The following is an 18,877-nucleotide window of genomic DNA, read 5'->3' as shown; positions in this document are numbered from 1 at the left end:
AAAGCAACATGGTGGATTGCTGTATCCTGAGATGAGGGGCTCAGAATAATTCTTTGTATATGTCTTGTGTAGCTTCCCAAAATAGCCTACATTTTTACACATTTTTACAGTCTCACAGTGATTATGTCTGAATGTTCACAATGAGCTCATTTGATAAAAAAAAAGTATAGTTTTTAGCCATGTTTGACAGGCAAAGTCACCAATATGTAAATAAAGATAGATTTCAGTTCAATTTAACCTATTTCCCTCTGATTGAGAGATGTTTTGCTAAATTATGTCTATTCCTTTACCCCTTCATAAATGAGGAATAAAACCCTAACTTGCTTGAACACATACAAACAATTCAGTAGGGAAACAAAGTGTGGAAATCATCAAGGCTGATGTCAGACTGATTGCTTTCAGCCAACTTTTCTCTGCTGACAAGCCCATACATTTTCTAGTTAGCGTTTAGCTTTTTATAGATTTAATGGGCTTTCAGTGACCTTTTGTGCATGTTGCTTACGGTGTGTGAGCAATCACAATACCATCAGAGAGAGAACCATAGCGTCTGCACTGAAGAGAGAGGTACACTCACTGTCATCATCCCCTCCATCATTCCATTCTCTGCTTTGGAGGGGGCCTGCAGTCGCTCCATGGCCCACCTCTCCACCACTGAGGCCACCTGTGGGCTATCTATGTTGAGCAGTCTGAACCCTGTCATGTTGACCCCACTGTAGCGATAAGGCTCCAGGTCAAGGGCAAACAGGTCCTGTGAAATGCAACATCATCAGTGCAGAATTAATGTGATTCTGCTTAAAGAAATACCCCAAAGTAGATGCAAGTTACTCAGCAAGGGTAAAGGGACACTTGATTACAAGAGTGGAAGAATATACATCATAATACCGTGGAATTATGCCAAGGGCACTGAAAACATCCAGCAATCTTATTATAAAACCGACCACAGATGTTTGAGATCATCTGCATAATCTTTGCATAACAGAATCTCTAGTTGAATACACACATCTCAGCTTGCATAGGATAAAAGGGCACTTAATTAAGACAATGGAAGAGTGTAATAACATGCATATCCATCAGGTTTTCAATCCAGTTTCAAAGAGAAACTTGAGTTCCTGCACACATAATGTTAAATAATACAATCTTCATGTGCTCTTGAGATGTACAATAGACATTTTAGAATTGTGGCTCGATAATAATTCTTACCAGTGTGGTGAAAAAGAAGTGGTAATATTCAGTCATCATCCCCATGGACAAGATCTAAACAGGATAAGAGACGATGGAGTGGTTCAGTTTCTGTCTCGCCAGTATGAATAATCTTTTTTTCCCCTAACACCATCCAACCACATACAGTATATGCCAAGAGACTCTTGCAAATTACACATTCCTCACATTTTCTGAATTGCCTCATTTAGTATTGTTTGCACGGGCATGATTTGCATCAACAAGTATCCAAATGGTTAAATATGTCACAGTTTGCTCATGTTAGCATAGTGTTTCCAATTAATCTTCTGTGCAGATTTTGGTTCTAAATGTGTATGTCTGGCTCCAAAATAGGCTCTGCTTGGATTTGGAAATGATCATAGGATTTCTGACGGGGATAGAATTAGACTAATCTTGCACATAGTGAATATTAAACCAAAAGCAATGTGGAAACACCAAAATAACAGACTAACTCGACGGAAAAATTCAAATTGGATTTCTGATAGAACATTGCATTTTGGGTGTCAAGTTATGAATTAAACCCTGAGGACAATGACATCTGTCCAGTGTAGACTACATACTGGAAAGTGTTTATTATTCACCTGCTTGAGAACATCTGCTGATGTTTGGTAAGAGCAGTCAAAGATGACGTAGAACTCCTTCCCCTTCTTCATCTCTTTCAACAGCGGACGGGCATCTTTACTTCCTGTTGGCAGCTGGCGGATCTTGATTTTAATGCTGTACCTGGATGGAGCTTTGATCAACTCTTGCAAACGAATCAGTCCTTGAATTAAAAGACAAGAAGACCCTCATTAGGCTCAACAATCACATATTTACAACAAACCCACTCTCCGGAGACACAGGCCTAGTATACTCCAAGTAAAAAGCTAATTAAGGGTGTGGTGGAATAAAGACTATGCAGTTAAAACATAATCAGTTTCAAGAGTGTTTTGGCTTCATGGTATTGAATATTAAAAAACTGAATCTGCTACAGCAACTGCATGTCTAAAAGTATAATACATTTTGTTACACAGTTTAGGTGGTTTTCCTAAAGATAAACTACGAATGAGACTGTCAAACAGCAACATCTATCTGACAATAAACCTGCCGTCATCTTTATTCTGTCAGAGAAGATAAAATAAAATAAGGGTCAATTCAAAGTTATCACTCCTGCAGGACTAGATACAATTCTAGCACGTTCAATCTAAGCACCTCAAATGATCGTAACCCATGGGTTTAAGCTAATGGCACACATTCAAATCCATATGGGAGCGGCAATTATTAAATGAAAAACAGACTTATCATCGTTGTGTCATCATTTAAGTGAAAGTACTAACATGTAACAGTATGGAAGTTGACAACCATTTTTTATGAGAATATGGACAAAGACCCTAACTAACGTTAGCATTAGTGCTAGCAAGCTCACCCAGACTCCGTTTCTTACGAAGTTCAAGTTTCTAACCAAGCACAATAAATGACATAAGTATTCACTGGAATTGTTTTCTTGAATCTACATCAAACCCTACTAGCTCAACTGTACATTTAGTCAACTAAATTTAAACCCCACCGAAGATGTGAGCGTTATGTCTGGTGTTTTGTTAGCCTGCCTAATGCCAGACCAAGTTCAATCCAGAGCGAATTCAAATAGTGGCACATGGTCATGGGGATACCCAGTCTAGTGTTATGTCACAACTAGAAAAAAATTTAACAACTTTCCGGTTTAGTATTTGATTGCATGAGTTTGTTTGACTTTGTTTTGAAAGCATTCGACGCAATTGCTATCATAAATGGTCATCACCATTGATGCTAACAATTAAGACAGTGCAGTGTCCATGGGAGGGCGACAAACACTCATTTCTAAATTCACTCAGGGTTATCACCTAGCTTTAAGCAAGACCTGCTTGTATTTAATCAAGAATGTTGGTACAATTTTAGTGTTTGACACCTTCAGCATCTAAAACGCAACAGTATATTTTTATAGGTTATATAAATTGTAGGCCCGATTGTCTTAAATACTGAACATTTGTTATCATTATATAAATATGTGTTATGTTTATCTGCATTATGTTCCCACCTCTGGTTTGTTGTGCAAATCAATGCTAATTGTTCCACCTGTTGAAACTCATTTTAATGTTATTATTTTTCTGCAATAAAATACAGTGAGGAATTACGGCACATTAAATTCATGACGTGGCGACATTCCCGACATGATAATTATCTCAACTTCCGGCTTTTAAAATAAAACGTTGAATAGTTAAACTTTTGCGTCAATGTTGTGCTCGAGAGGCCTCGTCCGTCATTGACACACAAGTAAGACATCTGCATTAGTCAGTTTTAGCTACTAATTAGTCATTAGTAGAGTGGTCACCGGTAAAAATATTCTTAAACTAAGTTGACTTGACAGAGCTAGCGGACGCCAGCTCTTTATGAGCGAGGATAAACGCCAGACTGGAGGGAGTTTGACGCCACGCAATGAATCTTTTCAAACACAAGGGTTAGCAACAATACCTATCATGTTTATGCAATGACTGTTGCACTACCGTCTCACGAACATGCAGACTGTGAGAAATGATTAGCTCCTTCTCTACCTCGGACATAGATGCCATGCATTATGATTACAATTTAATACGAGACTGGGTGAACACCTTGACCATCCTAACATGTGCCACTGTGACTGCAACATGTCAAAAGAAGAAGCTCTGCCAAAGGTAAGTCACGTGTTCCATTACCGCTGATGTGCTACCGTTTGCAGACTGGATTCAGTTTGATAACAGCTTTTCTATGAATGGACATTATTTTCATAAAGTGTGGTTTACGTGGTTATGTCATTCAGTTAGCTGTACCATCGGTGCTCAGAGGCTGGTGTCTGTTTCCTCCTGAAGGTGTGCTTAGAGTCTGTGAGTGGAGGAGAGTTGTGATAGTCTGCAGCAGTCATTGATGAGATGCGTTTCATACTGTACACAACATGTTGATGTTGGGGGATGATTGTCATTACAGGTTTCTAATGCAGCCATGTGGCATAACACTGACATCCAATGTGACTACAGTATAATTTGGCACGTGGAAATGTTCTTTGTCTGTAAAAAGTTCCAGGAGAATCTGGCATTTCATTCTGTACAGTGGTGTGGGCCTAAACCATAGTTTAGTCTGTGGGTTAAATTACAATATTCTTGCTAGTCTACTCTGTAAATCCCATGCATGACATCATGGAAGATGATTTACAGTGAACATAGAAAATATGGTATAAACAGGTTGCAACAATTATTTTCATATTGTTACAACAGATCCATTAATCATTTAGGCCATAAGATGTTTGAGAGTTGTGAAAAACCCATCTCACAGTTCCCCAGAGCTCATATTCAAGTAGCTTATTGTTTTGTCTGAACAAAAGTCCAAAACACAGATACACAGTTATTTAAAACAAAGAAAAGCAAAACACCCTTTTGTTTTAAAAGTGGGAACAGAGACTCTATTGGTTATGTTTGAAAAATAAAGTATTTGACTCTTCATTTTCTGTTGATTGATGCATCTTTTAATCAACTGAACATTTCAGCACAAATGTAAACCACAGCATTTTAACAGTACACATGGTAAATCTGGTAAAATCCATATTATGTTAACTATTTAAATTGTATCACTGTTATAATCAACACCACCTTCAAAGTAAACACACATAATCTTTACAATAGAAACACCAAATGGTCCAAGGAGACCATCAAGATGCCAAGTGAAGGATGAGAACTTTTCAGCATCCGGGTGGTAAAATGCTGGATGTATAAAGAGAACTGCAGTGTTTCCCTACATGCATCCAGCAGCGGAGGTGCAGTGCTCCAGGAATTTGATCGCAGCTGCTGAATTATTTAAATTATAAATAATCTCATCTCATCTCATCTTCAACCGCTTATCCGGGGTCGGGTCGTGAGGGCAGCAGCTCTAGCAGGGGACCCCAAACTTTCCTTTCCCGGGCCATGTTAACCAGCTCTAACTGGGGGATCCCAAGGCATATTTGTATTTATTAATTTTTTTAACGAGGATTTTGGTCTCCATTAGTGTCCTTATGGCAATGATGCCCTCTGTCTACACTTATTCCTAGAATGTGTGGAACAAGCTGTAAAATATGCACCTAAAAACAGTGTGCCTCGTGCACCAGCGAACTCCTAAGCAGCGCCGTCACTTCAAAGGGTCGCCTTCCCCCTTAAGCTCCCCACACACATTTTGCTTACTTTTTTTTCACAAAATAAAGGTTTTTATTGAAGTGCCTTGGTTATTTAAACATGCTAGTACAGCTGATATTTTATCAAATTCTGAACAATAAAGTATAACATTTCAGAATAAATCAAGTATTAATAACTGGTTCCCTAGTTTTTAATTCCCAGTGTATATAATTTGACACTAACGTTTGTGTCCTGCTATGTTTTAATAAGTGCTGACATATGCTGCTGATGTGTTCAAATGCTTCACTGGTTTGACTTACCAGTTGCATCCTCGTAAACAACAGTGACCGTCTTCCACTTGTAGTACTGCACTATGTCCAGTACAGCTCGGCTGATAGAGGTGTATTCAGGATAGAGGTTAATGTAGAAGCTGTCTTTGTTGTCCACTGAGGGGTGTTTCCAACGAGTCTGGATGTGAGGGACTTCCAGGGCGTTACAAATAGACTGCACTGCACTGACAGATGAGCTGTGAGAGGGGCCAAATACTGCTCCAACACCCAGAGCCAACTGGTCACAGGCTGAAGTAATGAAACGGAAAAGTGGAGAGTGAAAATAACAAATGACCAACAGGAGAGACACTTGTGTCATAAACAATCTATTTTATTGATCCATTAACACAAAAAGCTTTCCAAATGAAACACGATCACCTTACCTCTTCTTGAGGCCTCAAAACTATCAAATAGGTTTATTCTCTGGATGTCATAGGTCAATGTGGTGTTTGGCATTAAGGTCCGGTTCCTGTTTATGTTGGTTACAGCGAATTTAAAGGCCAGCTCTTCAACACTAATGGGCTCATTCTCAAGCGTCTCAAAGATGCCGCCTGTAGGAAGAGGAGAAAAGAACGTATTAGCCAGATCACATTGAGGTAATGGCAGACAAGTTATTGATTGAATGAATCCACTCAGCGTAGAGATTCACCTCCATTATAGCATTTGAAGGTTACCATGACTGAATTCTGACAGTTGTATAATGTGGCCCAGTTTTCTATGTACTTCTACCACATAATGCTACTAAGGCACCTGGGTGAGATGACAGGATTTAATTTCATTCAGAGAAAAGCTTGATCTTTACTGACTTCACCCTATTTACATGTCCTAAATTTCACAAGCTGGCAGTGGGATGATTTGGTTAGGAAGACATGCCTCACCTTCAGTTTATTAAAGCTAGTATATCTCAAGAATTAACTTATCCAGTCCTACATTATCATGGCAGACATGTAAAGCCATCTTTTTCCCCTCCTTTTTAACAGTAGTTCACTCCAGTTCAACAAATGAACCCCCGTCCTCAGTTATATTTCCAATCTTTTTCAATTTACTGCTTTAGAAAACAGTCACCTTCACTGAAATCATACTTAAATGTGTACCGTTTTATAGCCCCCGAAAGATAATGTAAATTACTGTGAAGAGATTTAAGTGTTTCTGCTCAGGCTGCCAAAACACTGTTTCTATCAAAGGCTTCCATTAAAACAGATTTTCTAATACTTTACTCCCTACATGCCCACCTATTTCCATTGAACAGTTAATCAGACTTGAATCCAAATTGCAATATGGACTAGTGCAATGTCCAAATCGCAGGAGACACAATATTTTTGATAAATGTCAAAATACCATTCTGAAGTATAGTGTTGCTGCAGAGATGATCTCTTCTAAAATGTTAAGCCCTACCACCAGGGCTCAACACTAAATTAAAGGTGGTTGCCAGGCAGGCACACCTGCTGAGGGATCTGTGAAGATGAAGTGAGCCGGAGCCTGAATCTGAAAGGAGCCATCCAGCTCCAAGCACCGTTCATAAAATTACGAGCAGCCATAGACTGTGTTTCTCTCCTCATTAAATCGCCAGAAAACAACATCTGTCTCCTACAGTGAAGGCCCACAGACCTCTACACACAGCAGACTTAGGACACATGCTTGGTTATAACCTGACTCTGTGTCTCGGAAATGCACAGGCTGCGGTGTTTCATAGGAATTAATATATTAGCGGCTAATTAGGGCTGTGCTTGTGCTTTGGATATTTGGTAGTAGTCAAAAGCGAATATCTGCTTATAACATGATATAATAATCAATAGCACTAACGCTGATCCTCCCGAAAATTGCATCAACCTTGCGGGTAAAGGCTCATTTATGCTCCAATTTCCTGCGGAAATAGAGATGAACAATATTAACGTTCTAAACGTCACTACCCTCATGCTTTCATGCGTCCTTTACGTTGGAATGGACGTTGACCAAAACATCCTCTAGAGGGCATCTCTTAGATTCAAAAGTTACGCCAATAAAGTTTGAAAAAACGAGGGAGGAGATAACGATCCTGCATCTATTGAGAAGGAGGCAAAATGGCAGGCAGTGTTGTAGTGGCGGTGGTCTGTGAGATCACTAAATACATCCTAGAGTGTGGACGGAGAGTTCCAGTCATTGGTTTTACAGATGAGAGAAACTGATGAACTGAACATAGCTCTGTCATGGCTTTTAATCCTGCTATTCACGGCACTCCAGTGTCCGACACTGCCCCCACGTTTTCCAGTGGTACTGCAACGTTTGGTCCGTATCGGTACCAAGCCCCAACCACAGTCACTTCCTGGTTGATTCAATAAGGAAGTGCCAAAAATTGCAGTTCTCCCAGTATCCACTAGGGGCAGGTTTCATAATTGAGCAATTTCTCATTAACCTCCATGTTAAATAGGCCGTTTTCACAGCATAATTAAACCTATTAAAGGCCTGGTACAAAAAAACGTTCTAGTCTGTTTGTTTAGGTTATATCTCCATGACAACACTGTGGGGGGGGGGGGGGGGGGTTTGTACCAAGCTAGTTTTTATTTTATTGGAGGTTAAAGTTTATGAACAATTAGGGGCGCTGCCACTTGAGTGTCAGATAGCCGCTGGCCCTCACTTCTCCTCGGAGGTTTACATCAGCCAAATGGACGCACCTCCCCCCCCCCAACGTCACATCAATGCCCTTTTTTGGTAGGAGGAAATGAGGCGGAGTAAAAGTCTGACAAGATGGCAGCTCCCGTAGGCCAGTATGATTGGATCAAGTTGAGCGAATTGACCTCGACGTAGAGGCTACGTCCATGTCTTATACAGTCTATGCTCGGTCCGGATCCGTAAGCTCGCAGAATACGTGCAGAAATACGGACGGAATTACGCAGAGTACGGATAGAAGGCTCCGTCGGTATCTAATGTAGAGCATAAATGAGCCTTAACGGGAATGGTACTGAATCTAATAAACATTCATGTCTCTAAACATTCAAAAACTATACATCGTTTAACATTATTATGCTCGTTTATTACCACATTTTGTTTTTTATCATGGATGAATTATACCTACATATTATAAATGTTCATTATAGACGCTCAATCAGACACAGTGTGACACAGTGCTGTGAAACTGAAACAAAACACATTTATGTTATGACAACAATACTAGAAGACTGTCTATGTCAGGCATTTGCTGACCAGCATGAGAGAGTTTATTATTTCCAAATTAACAGTGCAAATAAAAATATTAAATAATACTAGAATTTACTGGCAAAACATATTTTGCAGTTCATTTTTTTACGGGTTAGTTGAACTTTTCGCCCCTCGGTCAAACAACTCAATTTGCTTGGCCACTGTCTAATACCTGTGCACACTTGAGTAAACACAGCAACACACATGCAGTGTTGTCTGGTTCCGACTGTAACAGCAATATTTTAATTAGAGATGCACCAATCCAGTTTTTTCCAATCCGATAGCGATACCTGGGCTGAGCGTATCGGCCGATACCCGATACCGATCCGATCCTACTGTTGAAAGAATGAACCACATACCTTGCCATGTGAGTGAAGGCATCAGGCTTGACAAACATATAGCCTTGTTAAAAAAAGGTAACAAATGAACACAGATATAAATGTACTTAATATTATCCCCAAAAAAATTAAGTCAAAGGCAACTGGACTTGGTTGTTTGTCTTGGAAGACGTTTAACCTCTCATCCAAGAGGCTTCATCAGTTAATTTACGCATCTGACCAGGCTGGGACTGGTCCAAAGGTGGTGGCTGGTGTGGAGATCCAGGTATTTAACCTCTAGTGAGGGGATTCACAGGCTGTACTTAATATTATTTATTAACAAATACCAAAGTGTACATTAGCAGCAAAAAGAAATAAATAACACTTCCATGTTAAATGCACTGCAAACAGATGCTTTAAAATGTAATATAAGATCCTAACCAGTGTTGCAAACATAGAATTGAAGTGACTGGATCCCTGTAACTGTATTCCTGTATGGGATATTAATAAAAAAGAAATGACTTGATCGGAATGCTGGATCGGCGTCATTCATCCGATATCCGATCCAGGTAACAGTAATTAGTCAATATCGGAGCCGATATCCGATCCGGGTATCTGATCAGTGCATCTCTAATTTCAATATCACTTATGCAACACATATGAAAGTGTATTGATTTTCTTTATGTTAAAAAGTGTCAGCCAATAATTCATTGCCAATTACTCAAAGTGGTTGCCACTGACAACATTTCAACTGTTACTGTCGAGCCCTACCACCTATTATGTTTTCTTTTTAGCTGATTAGTTGCCTTCATTATTTTATCTGCAACTTTGAAGTCCTATGAAGTATTTTATGGTACTGAATTTGACTTGATAAGATTATTTTAATTGGGAAATTTGGTGATTAGTCTGTAATAATCCAACATTGCTTCAAGTGTAAAAAATCTCAGCATAAGAGCATAATGAAAATGCAAACTGTAACCTTTGAGGTATCACTGTTAAGCTGTTTGATTGTACATTCATATTGCATTGTCGGAGAAGAAAGACTTGTAGGCAAAATGATGCGGCAGTGAATCAACATCACCGACTCTGCTCATGTAAAATCTGTACATTATATATTGTAAGACTGAACATTTTTCATTTACTAAAACATAATCATCAGCCGTGCAAAAGGGATTTCCTCATCATATCTGTGTCTATAGTAATTATATTAAGCACCAACTTAGACCTCAAAGTAACATAACGGAGGGCTCTTTTGAGCGCAACCTCACATGGCATTTTGAAAATCTGATACTCTAGTGTGTAATAATTAATCAATTGATCATTTCAGATTTTCAGAAAATAATAAAGAAAAATTCCAAATATTAGAATATTGAAAATCAGCATGTTACACTGCCACTGTCTGCTGCCTTATCTGCCTCTTTATAGAAAACTCCACCAGTGGGTGCAGTCTGATAACATTTTACATTTCCTGTTACAGAGGATGAGGCGATAAACACTGACCAATGCTTTTCAAATGATCTGAGACCACAACTGTCAAAATTTAATTTCAACATACATTTCTCTTTTAAGCACAATCACTTTGCAGCTGGCTGTGTGTGCCAGCGGCCACAGGGAGGGGGTTGTTTGAGTTGAGAAGATCATTCTAAACACCGTCCAACTCTTAATCCACTGTGCTGCTCCAGATAGATGTAGGGTCTAGCATGCCATGGCTGGCAATATAACACAAGGGCTACATACAATGTTTTACATTTTCAGTTACATAAAGCGCAGCATGAGGAGCATTAGGATTAGGGCCAGGAAAATGTTGCATTGTCGCTGGATTGTCACCACCTGCACATAGGGCCGGCAGACTCGTGTGAGAATCTGTGTTCTTATCCCTGCTGGAAATGCCCCTGCACGTCGATTTAACCCAAGCCTTTCAAATGTAAATCATTTGAAACATCTGGGCCTTCAGTGATAGGATATTTGAAATAATACATTCAGGGTAAAATGTTCTCACTGCATTAACATTCACAAGTGCAGACAGAAACAAGGCCGGCTCTGAACAGTTAGGGTGAGTACGTTTCTTTATCCCATGTGATATAAATAGTTTTGTTGTAAGAACAATCATGTATATGTGCCAACTGTGATTCAAGTTTTTAATCAATAGTTATATTAACCATGAACACAAAATCATAAAGATGCCTTTTCGATTCTAAAATAGTTTGCAAATTACCTTACTTCAACACTAGCTACAGATGGCAATATGTCATTGCACTCTCTAACAGTGTTTGAAGAATTGCCTGTGAAATTGTGATTGATTTGGAGGGAGAAAGGGCCTTTAAAAAGCTCCCCTTGAGACCTTGATTGTGAATGACCTTTTTCTTTGGTGTAGCATAGCCTCAAACCCCAAACTGAGAGAGCCTTGTCTGGACTCCCTGGTCACTAAAAGCATGCTTGAAAGTGCCAATCCTAATTATGGTTACCAAGCCTCAGTGAGCAGCTGCTGGGACCTGTTAAAGTCCTTAATTCTTTCCACTGCAAAAAAATTTCATTCCAAAATACAATAACCTTCTTCCAAATTTGCCGAGGAATGTTTTTCCATCTAAGCGTCTGTGATGTTTCAACGTGCTTTAAATATAAAAGGGGAAATAAGTTTTGACCAGCCGCCTCTTGATGTTTGTTTGCGTCAAGTGCATTGGCTGCAGCAAATGTCACAGGCCCTATTAAGGATTCAGCAACAAAATAATATTCGTGGCAGCATTACAGAATCATTTCCGATCAGCGATTTTGTTTTCCTCATACTTTAACAGGGCTGTGAAAATAATTGGTGCAGTTTGTGTGTGAGTAAAAAGTTACTGCTGCTATTTAGATTTTCTGATTTACATTTTTGTAGCTGTCCTCTAATCATACTGTAATCTTCATGTACTGTATCAATCCTGATGCAAGAGTTAAAAATGCTCAGAATATGTACTGTATGCATCTGCAAAGTCGAGACCAATTAAATGGCACAAAAAAAGCAACGACCAAATGGTGAATAATCCAAAAAGCAAATTGTGAGAAACTATACCACTGCCTGAAATCAAATAAAGTTGGCTTATGAATTCAGCATAGCTTTTAATAATATGTTGATTTGCCATTACAAGCTATTTCATTTACAGCAGCGAGAATTAACAATCCTACAGTGTAGAGCTGCAAAGATTAATCGTTCATCATTCATTCATTCATCTTCAACCGCTTATCCCAGTCGGGGTCGCAGGGGGCTGGAGCCGATCCCAGCTGACATCAGGCGTGAGGCAGGGAACACCCTGGACAGGACGCCAGTCTATCGCAGGGCACATAGAGACGTACAAAGACGGACAACCATTCACACCTACGGGCAATTTTTTTTTTTAGATTCATCAATTAACCTAACACGGGCATGTCTTTGGACTGTGGGAGGAAACCGGAGAACCCGGAGGAAACCCGCGCAGACACGGGGAGAACATGCAAACTCCACACAGAAAGGCGAGTTGTTAACTATTGAATTAAATCTGCAACTATTTTGTTAGGACAAAAAGTCAAAATTCACTGATTCCAGCTTTTTAATTGTGAAAATGTTCGGGTATCTTTCCTCCTCTATGAGAGTAAACTGGATATCTTTGTGTTGTGGACAAAACAAGACATTAGAAGACATCACCTTGGGTTTTGAAAGACTGATCTACATTTTTCACCATTTTCTAAGGTTTTATAGACACAACTAATTGAATAAATAACAGATTAATCTACAATTAAAATAAGCCTTTGTTACAGCGTTACTACAGTAGATCTGTGCGCTGAAGTCATAAATATAACCAGACCTATTACTGTAACAGCTGTCAGACAGTGGCAACATCCGGTCACGGCTGGGTACGCCACTGTGCTCAAATAGCCATAGTATATTTGGTTGGAAAGTTTTTATATTTGAAGTGAGCTAGCCTTTATAAACTATTTACACACAGACAATACTTTTATTGTCAGCAAAAGACAAATCTATCAATTTCATTGCACTGTTAACTTTTTAATTTCCTCTTTGAAGCTTGGTCGAAAGACACATCCCACAGTGAAAGAAAACAAGTTTATCTCTCCTCTCATTATAGCCGAGATAAGATCTTAAATTTCTGTTTAAAGTATAATGAGTTTCTTGATTTCCAGAGGCCGACTTGGGGCATTCCGTGTGACAGCAGTTTGTCTGCAGCTCAGCATAAAGAGTGCTCGTCCAAGCAATCAGTGCTGGTTCACATCATCAAAACACCACTGAAGAATACTTATTGTCCTTAAAGTCATTGGCCAACACAGATTATTAACACACCAGAGATTGTTATGCGCTGTATCAGGAAATGACTGATCCGTCTGCTGGCTTGGTTATTTTGCAACAGAGCACTGAAGCTCAGCTATAATAAGTCATTATGTATTTTTATGTTATTATCATGCTCATAACCGCCATCAACCATCCAAGCATCTGGAGGGCAGCGGCAACCATACTCCACTTCACTGCTGGAAAAAGAAATTAGCTTAAATAGTGATGTGGTTGAAATATGAGGCAGACATCATCAGTCTTATCTCTACAAACATTTTCAATTACCCCACTAATAAGACCCCACAAAACATTCTGCACATATCACTAAGAAAATAATTAAATTTGTCCCTACCCAAGGCTTTAAAATTTTGGTCTAATGAGATTGAGTCAACATTGATGCACAGAGAGGCATTTAATAATTTCCTCTGTCGTTCTGGCAGACATTTTTTAAGCAGAGCAGCCTTTAAAATTCTCTTTTCGCAGCTCAATACAGTATTTAAAAACCTTCTCCACACCTGAGGATACACACAGGCACTAATGTTCAGGTCATAAAATAGTGTCAATGTTAGGCATGGAATGATATGAAAATTTCATGTCACGTCTATCCTGGTCAAAACAATTGCGATTCACGATATTATTCGGATAATCAAAACATGCCTAAATTATTAAAATGGCACGAACACATAGTGTAATTACTTTACATTTAGTTAATTTACATTTTTATTGTTACAGATTGGACGCACATCTTTTTTTTTTTTAAGTTGACATCCTTTCTTCATTAAAATCTTAAATAAATAAGATAACAATCTTAAATAAAAGAAGTTAAATCCTGACATTTTTTACTTATGGACTGGGACCAAAGAAATGTTACGTTAGAGGAAAAACTATAGCAAACTGCAGTCAATATACTGGTAAGTCACTTGTCACCATGATCAACGTATTATAACTGTTTTATATTGTAATCTGTGATGAAATCTTATATTGTCCCATCCCTCTCTGTCCCATTGTTTTACATAAGGATCCATTGGATTAGGTCATTTAAAATTGTGAGATATACTGAATGGAACATTTTACAGAAACTTCTCAGTGGTCTCTGGTTGAATGGTTGTAATAGTGACATACACATTTGGCAGTCTTTGATGACTTATAGACTGTCATATACTGAACATAATATAACTGGCTAATGTTGGACGATTTATTTCAAGTTAACAGTCAGAATTTAAGATTAGGCTATTGTTTTTTTGGACAGTTTTAAACCTTTATATCCTACATGATTCCACTCTCACATTGAGTTAATGCAAATGACACACATGATCAATCATTTACAAGATTAATGTAATGCTAAAATTAGATTAGGATATTAAGGAAAACAGAATATGCATTGTGTGGTGCTTTGATATATATATATATATATATATATATATATATATATATATATATATATATATATATATATATATATATATATATATATATATACACACACACACACACACATATATATATATATATATATATATATATATATATATATATATATATATATATATATACACACACACACACACACACTGTGGATCATTGGATCATGATTAGAGAACAAATGATAAATACTTGACTAATAAATACTTATTATGAAATACTGTTATTTTATGTTTAGTTTTTGGTAGAATGTGAGGTGTGGCTATACCACTGCTGTACTAGCCTATTTTTTAAAAAATAGCCAAAGCACTTCAACAAAAACCTTTATTTTGTAAAAAAACAAAACAGTGAACAGTAACCATTGTGTCAGAAGAAAATATTTCAACAATTTTTTTCTATAGGATTCAAAAATGAACAGGAAGTGAAGAGGCCCTTGCTTTGAATGACTTCAGCACATCTGTGCCCACAGGACATCACTAGTTTCTCACACTGCTCTGGTTTGATCTTGGTCCATTCTTCTTCAGTCTCTTCCACAGTTCAATAACTGTAGTGGGTTTCTTAGACATTACTAAGTTACCAAGGATATACCAGAGATTCTCTATGGGGTTTTGATCTGGACTGTGGGCTGGACATTTTGTTGTTTCACTCTTAGCTTCAAGATACTGGTTAACCTGTTTTGCAGTGTGACAGGGGGCATTGTCTTGCTAATTGAAAATTGCGGGCTGTTTGGGACACAATTGCAGTGAGGGTATTGCATGTTGCCAAAGGAGTTATTCTGGTCTGATAAGGAAACATTATGTTTGATAGGGAGAATTACGTTTTTCCCTAGACAGTTTGGGTTAATGTTCAATCCTCGTTAGTAGGGTGGGCTTTTGTTCTGATTATTTCTCTGTCAGTCAGGTTATATTATTTCGATGGCAGTCAGGCTGCCCTGAAAACTCCCTGGAGCCTGCCAAGACCACAATTCCCTTGGCGCCTTCAATCTGACTCTGCAGACTTAAATGATAACACTCACTGTCACTTCCTTAAAGTCATGTTTATGGATTTTAGCCAATGAGATGTAAGCACATCTCATCACTGTCTCGATCCACCTTCCCAGTATAAGAATCTGGGCTTTGCTGTTTGAGCCTCAGAATTGAGGTGGCTTCGTGCACTACTTTGTGTTGACTCTTCTTTCTCCTTGGTCAAGTAATTCAACTCCTTCAGTATCAGACTTACAGGACTCTGGCATTTTCTTTTCTTTTCTGGCATCATAATAAATTCTTCCCTAACAATGTTCAGTGTTGGACTGGGGGAAAGACTGAACCCAAAGTGTCTTAAAAAGTCAAATTGATTTGGACGAGCAGTGTCAGAGTCCAGATCTATTCCTCATAGAGAATCTCTGGAAAATCCTAATGTCTAAGAAGCCCACTACAGTTACTGAACTGTGGAAGAGACTGAAGAAGAATGGACCAAGATGAAACCAGAGCAGTGTGAGAAACTAGTGATGTCCTGTGGGCGCAGATGTGCTGAAGTCATTCAAAGCTGTGGCCTCTACACTTCCTATTCATTTTTTAATCCTATAGAAGAAAACATTGTTTAAATCTTCCCTTCTGACACAATGGTTACTGTTTCCTAATTTTGCTCAGTTTTTTTTTTTTAACAAAAAAAAAGTTTTTGTTGAAGTGCCTTGGTTATTTACAAAAAGCATGTTAGTACAGCAGTGGTATAGCCACAGCAGATAGTATATCAAATTCTGAACAGTATTTTAGAATAAATCAAGTATTAATATTTTGTTCTGCAGTGAATATACTGTATGCTGTATACTTTGTATTTATTTATTTCATGGAGTAGTACAAACCCACACTGTAAATGTGATTTATTTTCAATGAATAATGATGCAGAGAAAAAAGGGTATTAGGCGCCTAACACTTTCTGTTTGCAGATGACACAGGAATCAATGCACCTACTCAATAGACTATTAGCAAGCAAATGGACAAGAAGGTTAGAGCTGTCTGGAATCATTTATACTTGAGTAATTACAAGTTTGATCTTAGAGGTGCAGGTAAAACTATAAAGTTAGAGCAGAAATGACTAGAAAAGCTTGTCTTGTGAGACACTTTATTGTGCATTGTAGATGAAGAATGCAAGCATCCATACTAAGTCCTCAAAATTAAAATAGTATTAACTGTCTATGATAACCTGCAAAATAAAGCCCAGCTTCTGTTTCAAGGGAAAGCTTCTTCCTTATAATTTGAACACTGCAGAGCATAGTTCAGTTTTTTTTTTATCAGAGCTTTGTGATTAATGCAATTTATAAAGAAAGGTGGAAAGAAAATTTTTGCTATAGGAACCATTAATTACTTTCCAATATAATTTTCAGGATCACTGAGCTTCCATCTCATCTTTAATAGGCCAGACAATGCTGTGGGGTGATGCATGCTACGAGGTCACAAAAACAAAAGATTCTGCTCATGCTGCAGGCAAATGCTGATAAACCCTTAGGCTTTGCTTTTTATAGACTTCTCCTCTTTCCTTCAGTGCACAGAGCATGAAAAATAACAGGGTTCAGCTTCAAGCAGCTGGGCGGACCTTTTTCAATCCAGAAACCCAAAGTAAGAGGTTAACATTAAGGAACTGATCTTTAGTTCCCGATTGTAATCTGTGATTTTTTGACTCTGTGCAATTATCACATGAAGGGGAGTCTTTAAGGCAGAGGAACACAATAACGTAGTGTTTTGCCTTCTCCCCTCTCCCCATCCTGGGCCGGTTCCCAGTGACACCCCTCCACCCCCACCTCAACAACACCACCAGCTCCACTCCAACCTGGGCCCATGCCAGACTATGAATGAATGAGGAGGTCCTAACCAGTCTACTGTCTTCGTTTGATGTGGAGGACTGAGGTTTCTCTGTTTATGGGATGGCTGCTTGCAACCCAACACGAAAAACATTTAGACCGAAAGAATCAAAATCAGGATCATAATCTGTATCAAATCCACCTGGATTTAACACTATTAAACAGGGAGAAGACTGCATTAAAGGATATACTCTCTGGGCGGTAGTAGCTTATTACACCTTTCACATCATATGGGTTGAATCATACAGAAACAAATGAGATATCACAAATAAGTAAATCATGCAAGAAAGAGTGAACTGGTATTTAACAAACAGCAAAAATAGAGTGGAGGCCAAGCCACAAGCTGCTGCTTCTGTGCTCTCCCCAATGATGAGATTTGGTCGCTGCCTAAGTACCATATTTGGGGAAGAGACTTTCTGCATAAAGAAGATTAGTGTTAGTTGTTTAAGGGCTTCAGGGAGAAGATTTACCATTATTACCAAACCCAGTAAAAAGAGTGGAAGCTAGTCACAATCTGATGCCAGCACTTGCCAAGACAGAGAAATGTTAATTGAACCAAGCCACACACCATATGGGAGAGATTATGATGTGTGCGGGTCATGAGGAGAATGACAAAGATTAGGTAGTCGCGGAGAGTGATAGATGATTTAGAGAGATTAACAATACAGAGCACAGATCGGGAATGTTAGAATGGGGACGTGGCAGCAGCCTATTAGCCTCCAAAGTTATGCAACAGCACAAGTCTGAATGTTAACGTCTTTAGAAGTAGAGGAAAGTTAGAAAAATACAGAGTCGCCCTGGGCATTGAACTAAGCAGAGGCCTGAGGCCTAAATTAATAAAGTCATTTTTGTGATGCAATCTTCTAACCCATGAGAGGAATAGTGGATAAACAATGGGAGAGGAGCAGAGACCATTATTTGGCAGCAAACTCATTGTTGTTACAAAGTTGCATCAGAAATCAAAGGGGGATAGTCGGAGCAAGTACTCTGTTTGTCTAATTACAAGTGAAAGCAGAGTTCTTGTCAAGTCTCAGAGGCTAAACAGACAAGTTTGGATCCACATTCATAGATGTCATTGGCCATCAGCACATTAGCACCACATATACATAACTTTTGACTTTGTTAGGTAGAAGAGGGACCTCAGTTTCACT

The 18,877-nt window shown here is 38.6% G+C and overlaps 1 protein-coding gene across 3 annotated transcripts in view; it reads right to left on the bottom strand.

Moving 5' to 3' along the window:
* LOC310947209 (glutamate receptor ionotropic, kainate 1) overlaps window positions 1–18,877 on the bottom strand; it is a gene marked incomplete at its 3' end in the record, with an annotated part of 29,821 nt that overhangs the window by 9,787 nt on the left and 1,157 nt on the right. For all 3 annotated transcript variants that reach the window (XM_083913946.1, XM_083913947.1, XM_083913948.1), the window contains exons 2-6: window positions 6,064–6,231; window positions 5,672–5,929; window positions 1,800–1,981; window positions 1,201–1,254; window positions 575–748 (exon numbers count right to left, since the gene is read on the bottom strand). In XM_083913946.1, the coding sequence (XP_083770072.1) occupies window positions 575–748; window positions 1,201–1,254; window positions 1,800–1,981; window positions 5,672–5,929; window positions 6,064–6,231 (836 nt within the window). The remainder of the gene's footprint in view (window positions 1–574; window positions 749–1,200; window positions 1,255–1,799; window positions 1,982–5,671; window positions 5,930–6,063; window positions 6,232–18,877) is intronic.

The sequence above is a fragment of the Echiichthys vipera genome (genome assembly GCF_963691815.1).
Source record: "Echiichthys vipera genome assembly, chromosome: 5".
Lineage (NCBI taxonomy): Eukaryota > Metazoa > Chordata > Actinopteri > Perciformes > Trachinidae > Echiichthys > Echiichthys vipera.
The sequence above is the reverse complement of the archived record's forward strand: the minus strand, read 5'-3'. Positions and strand labels throughout refer to the sequence as shown.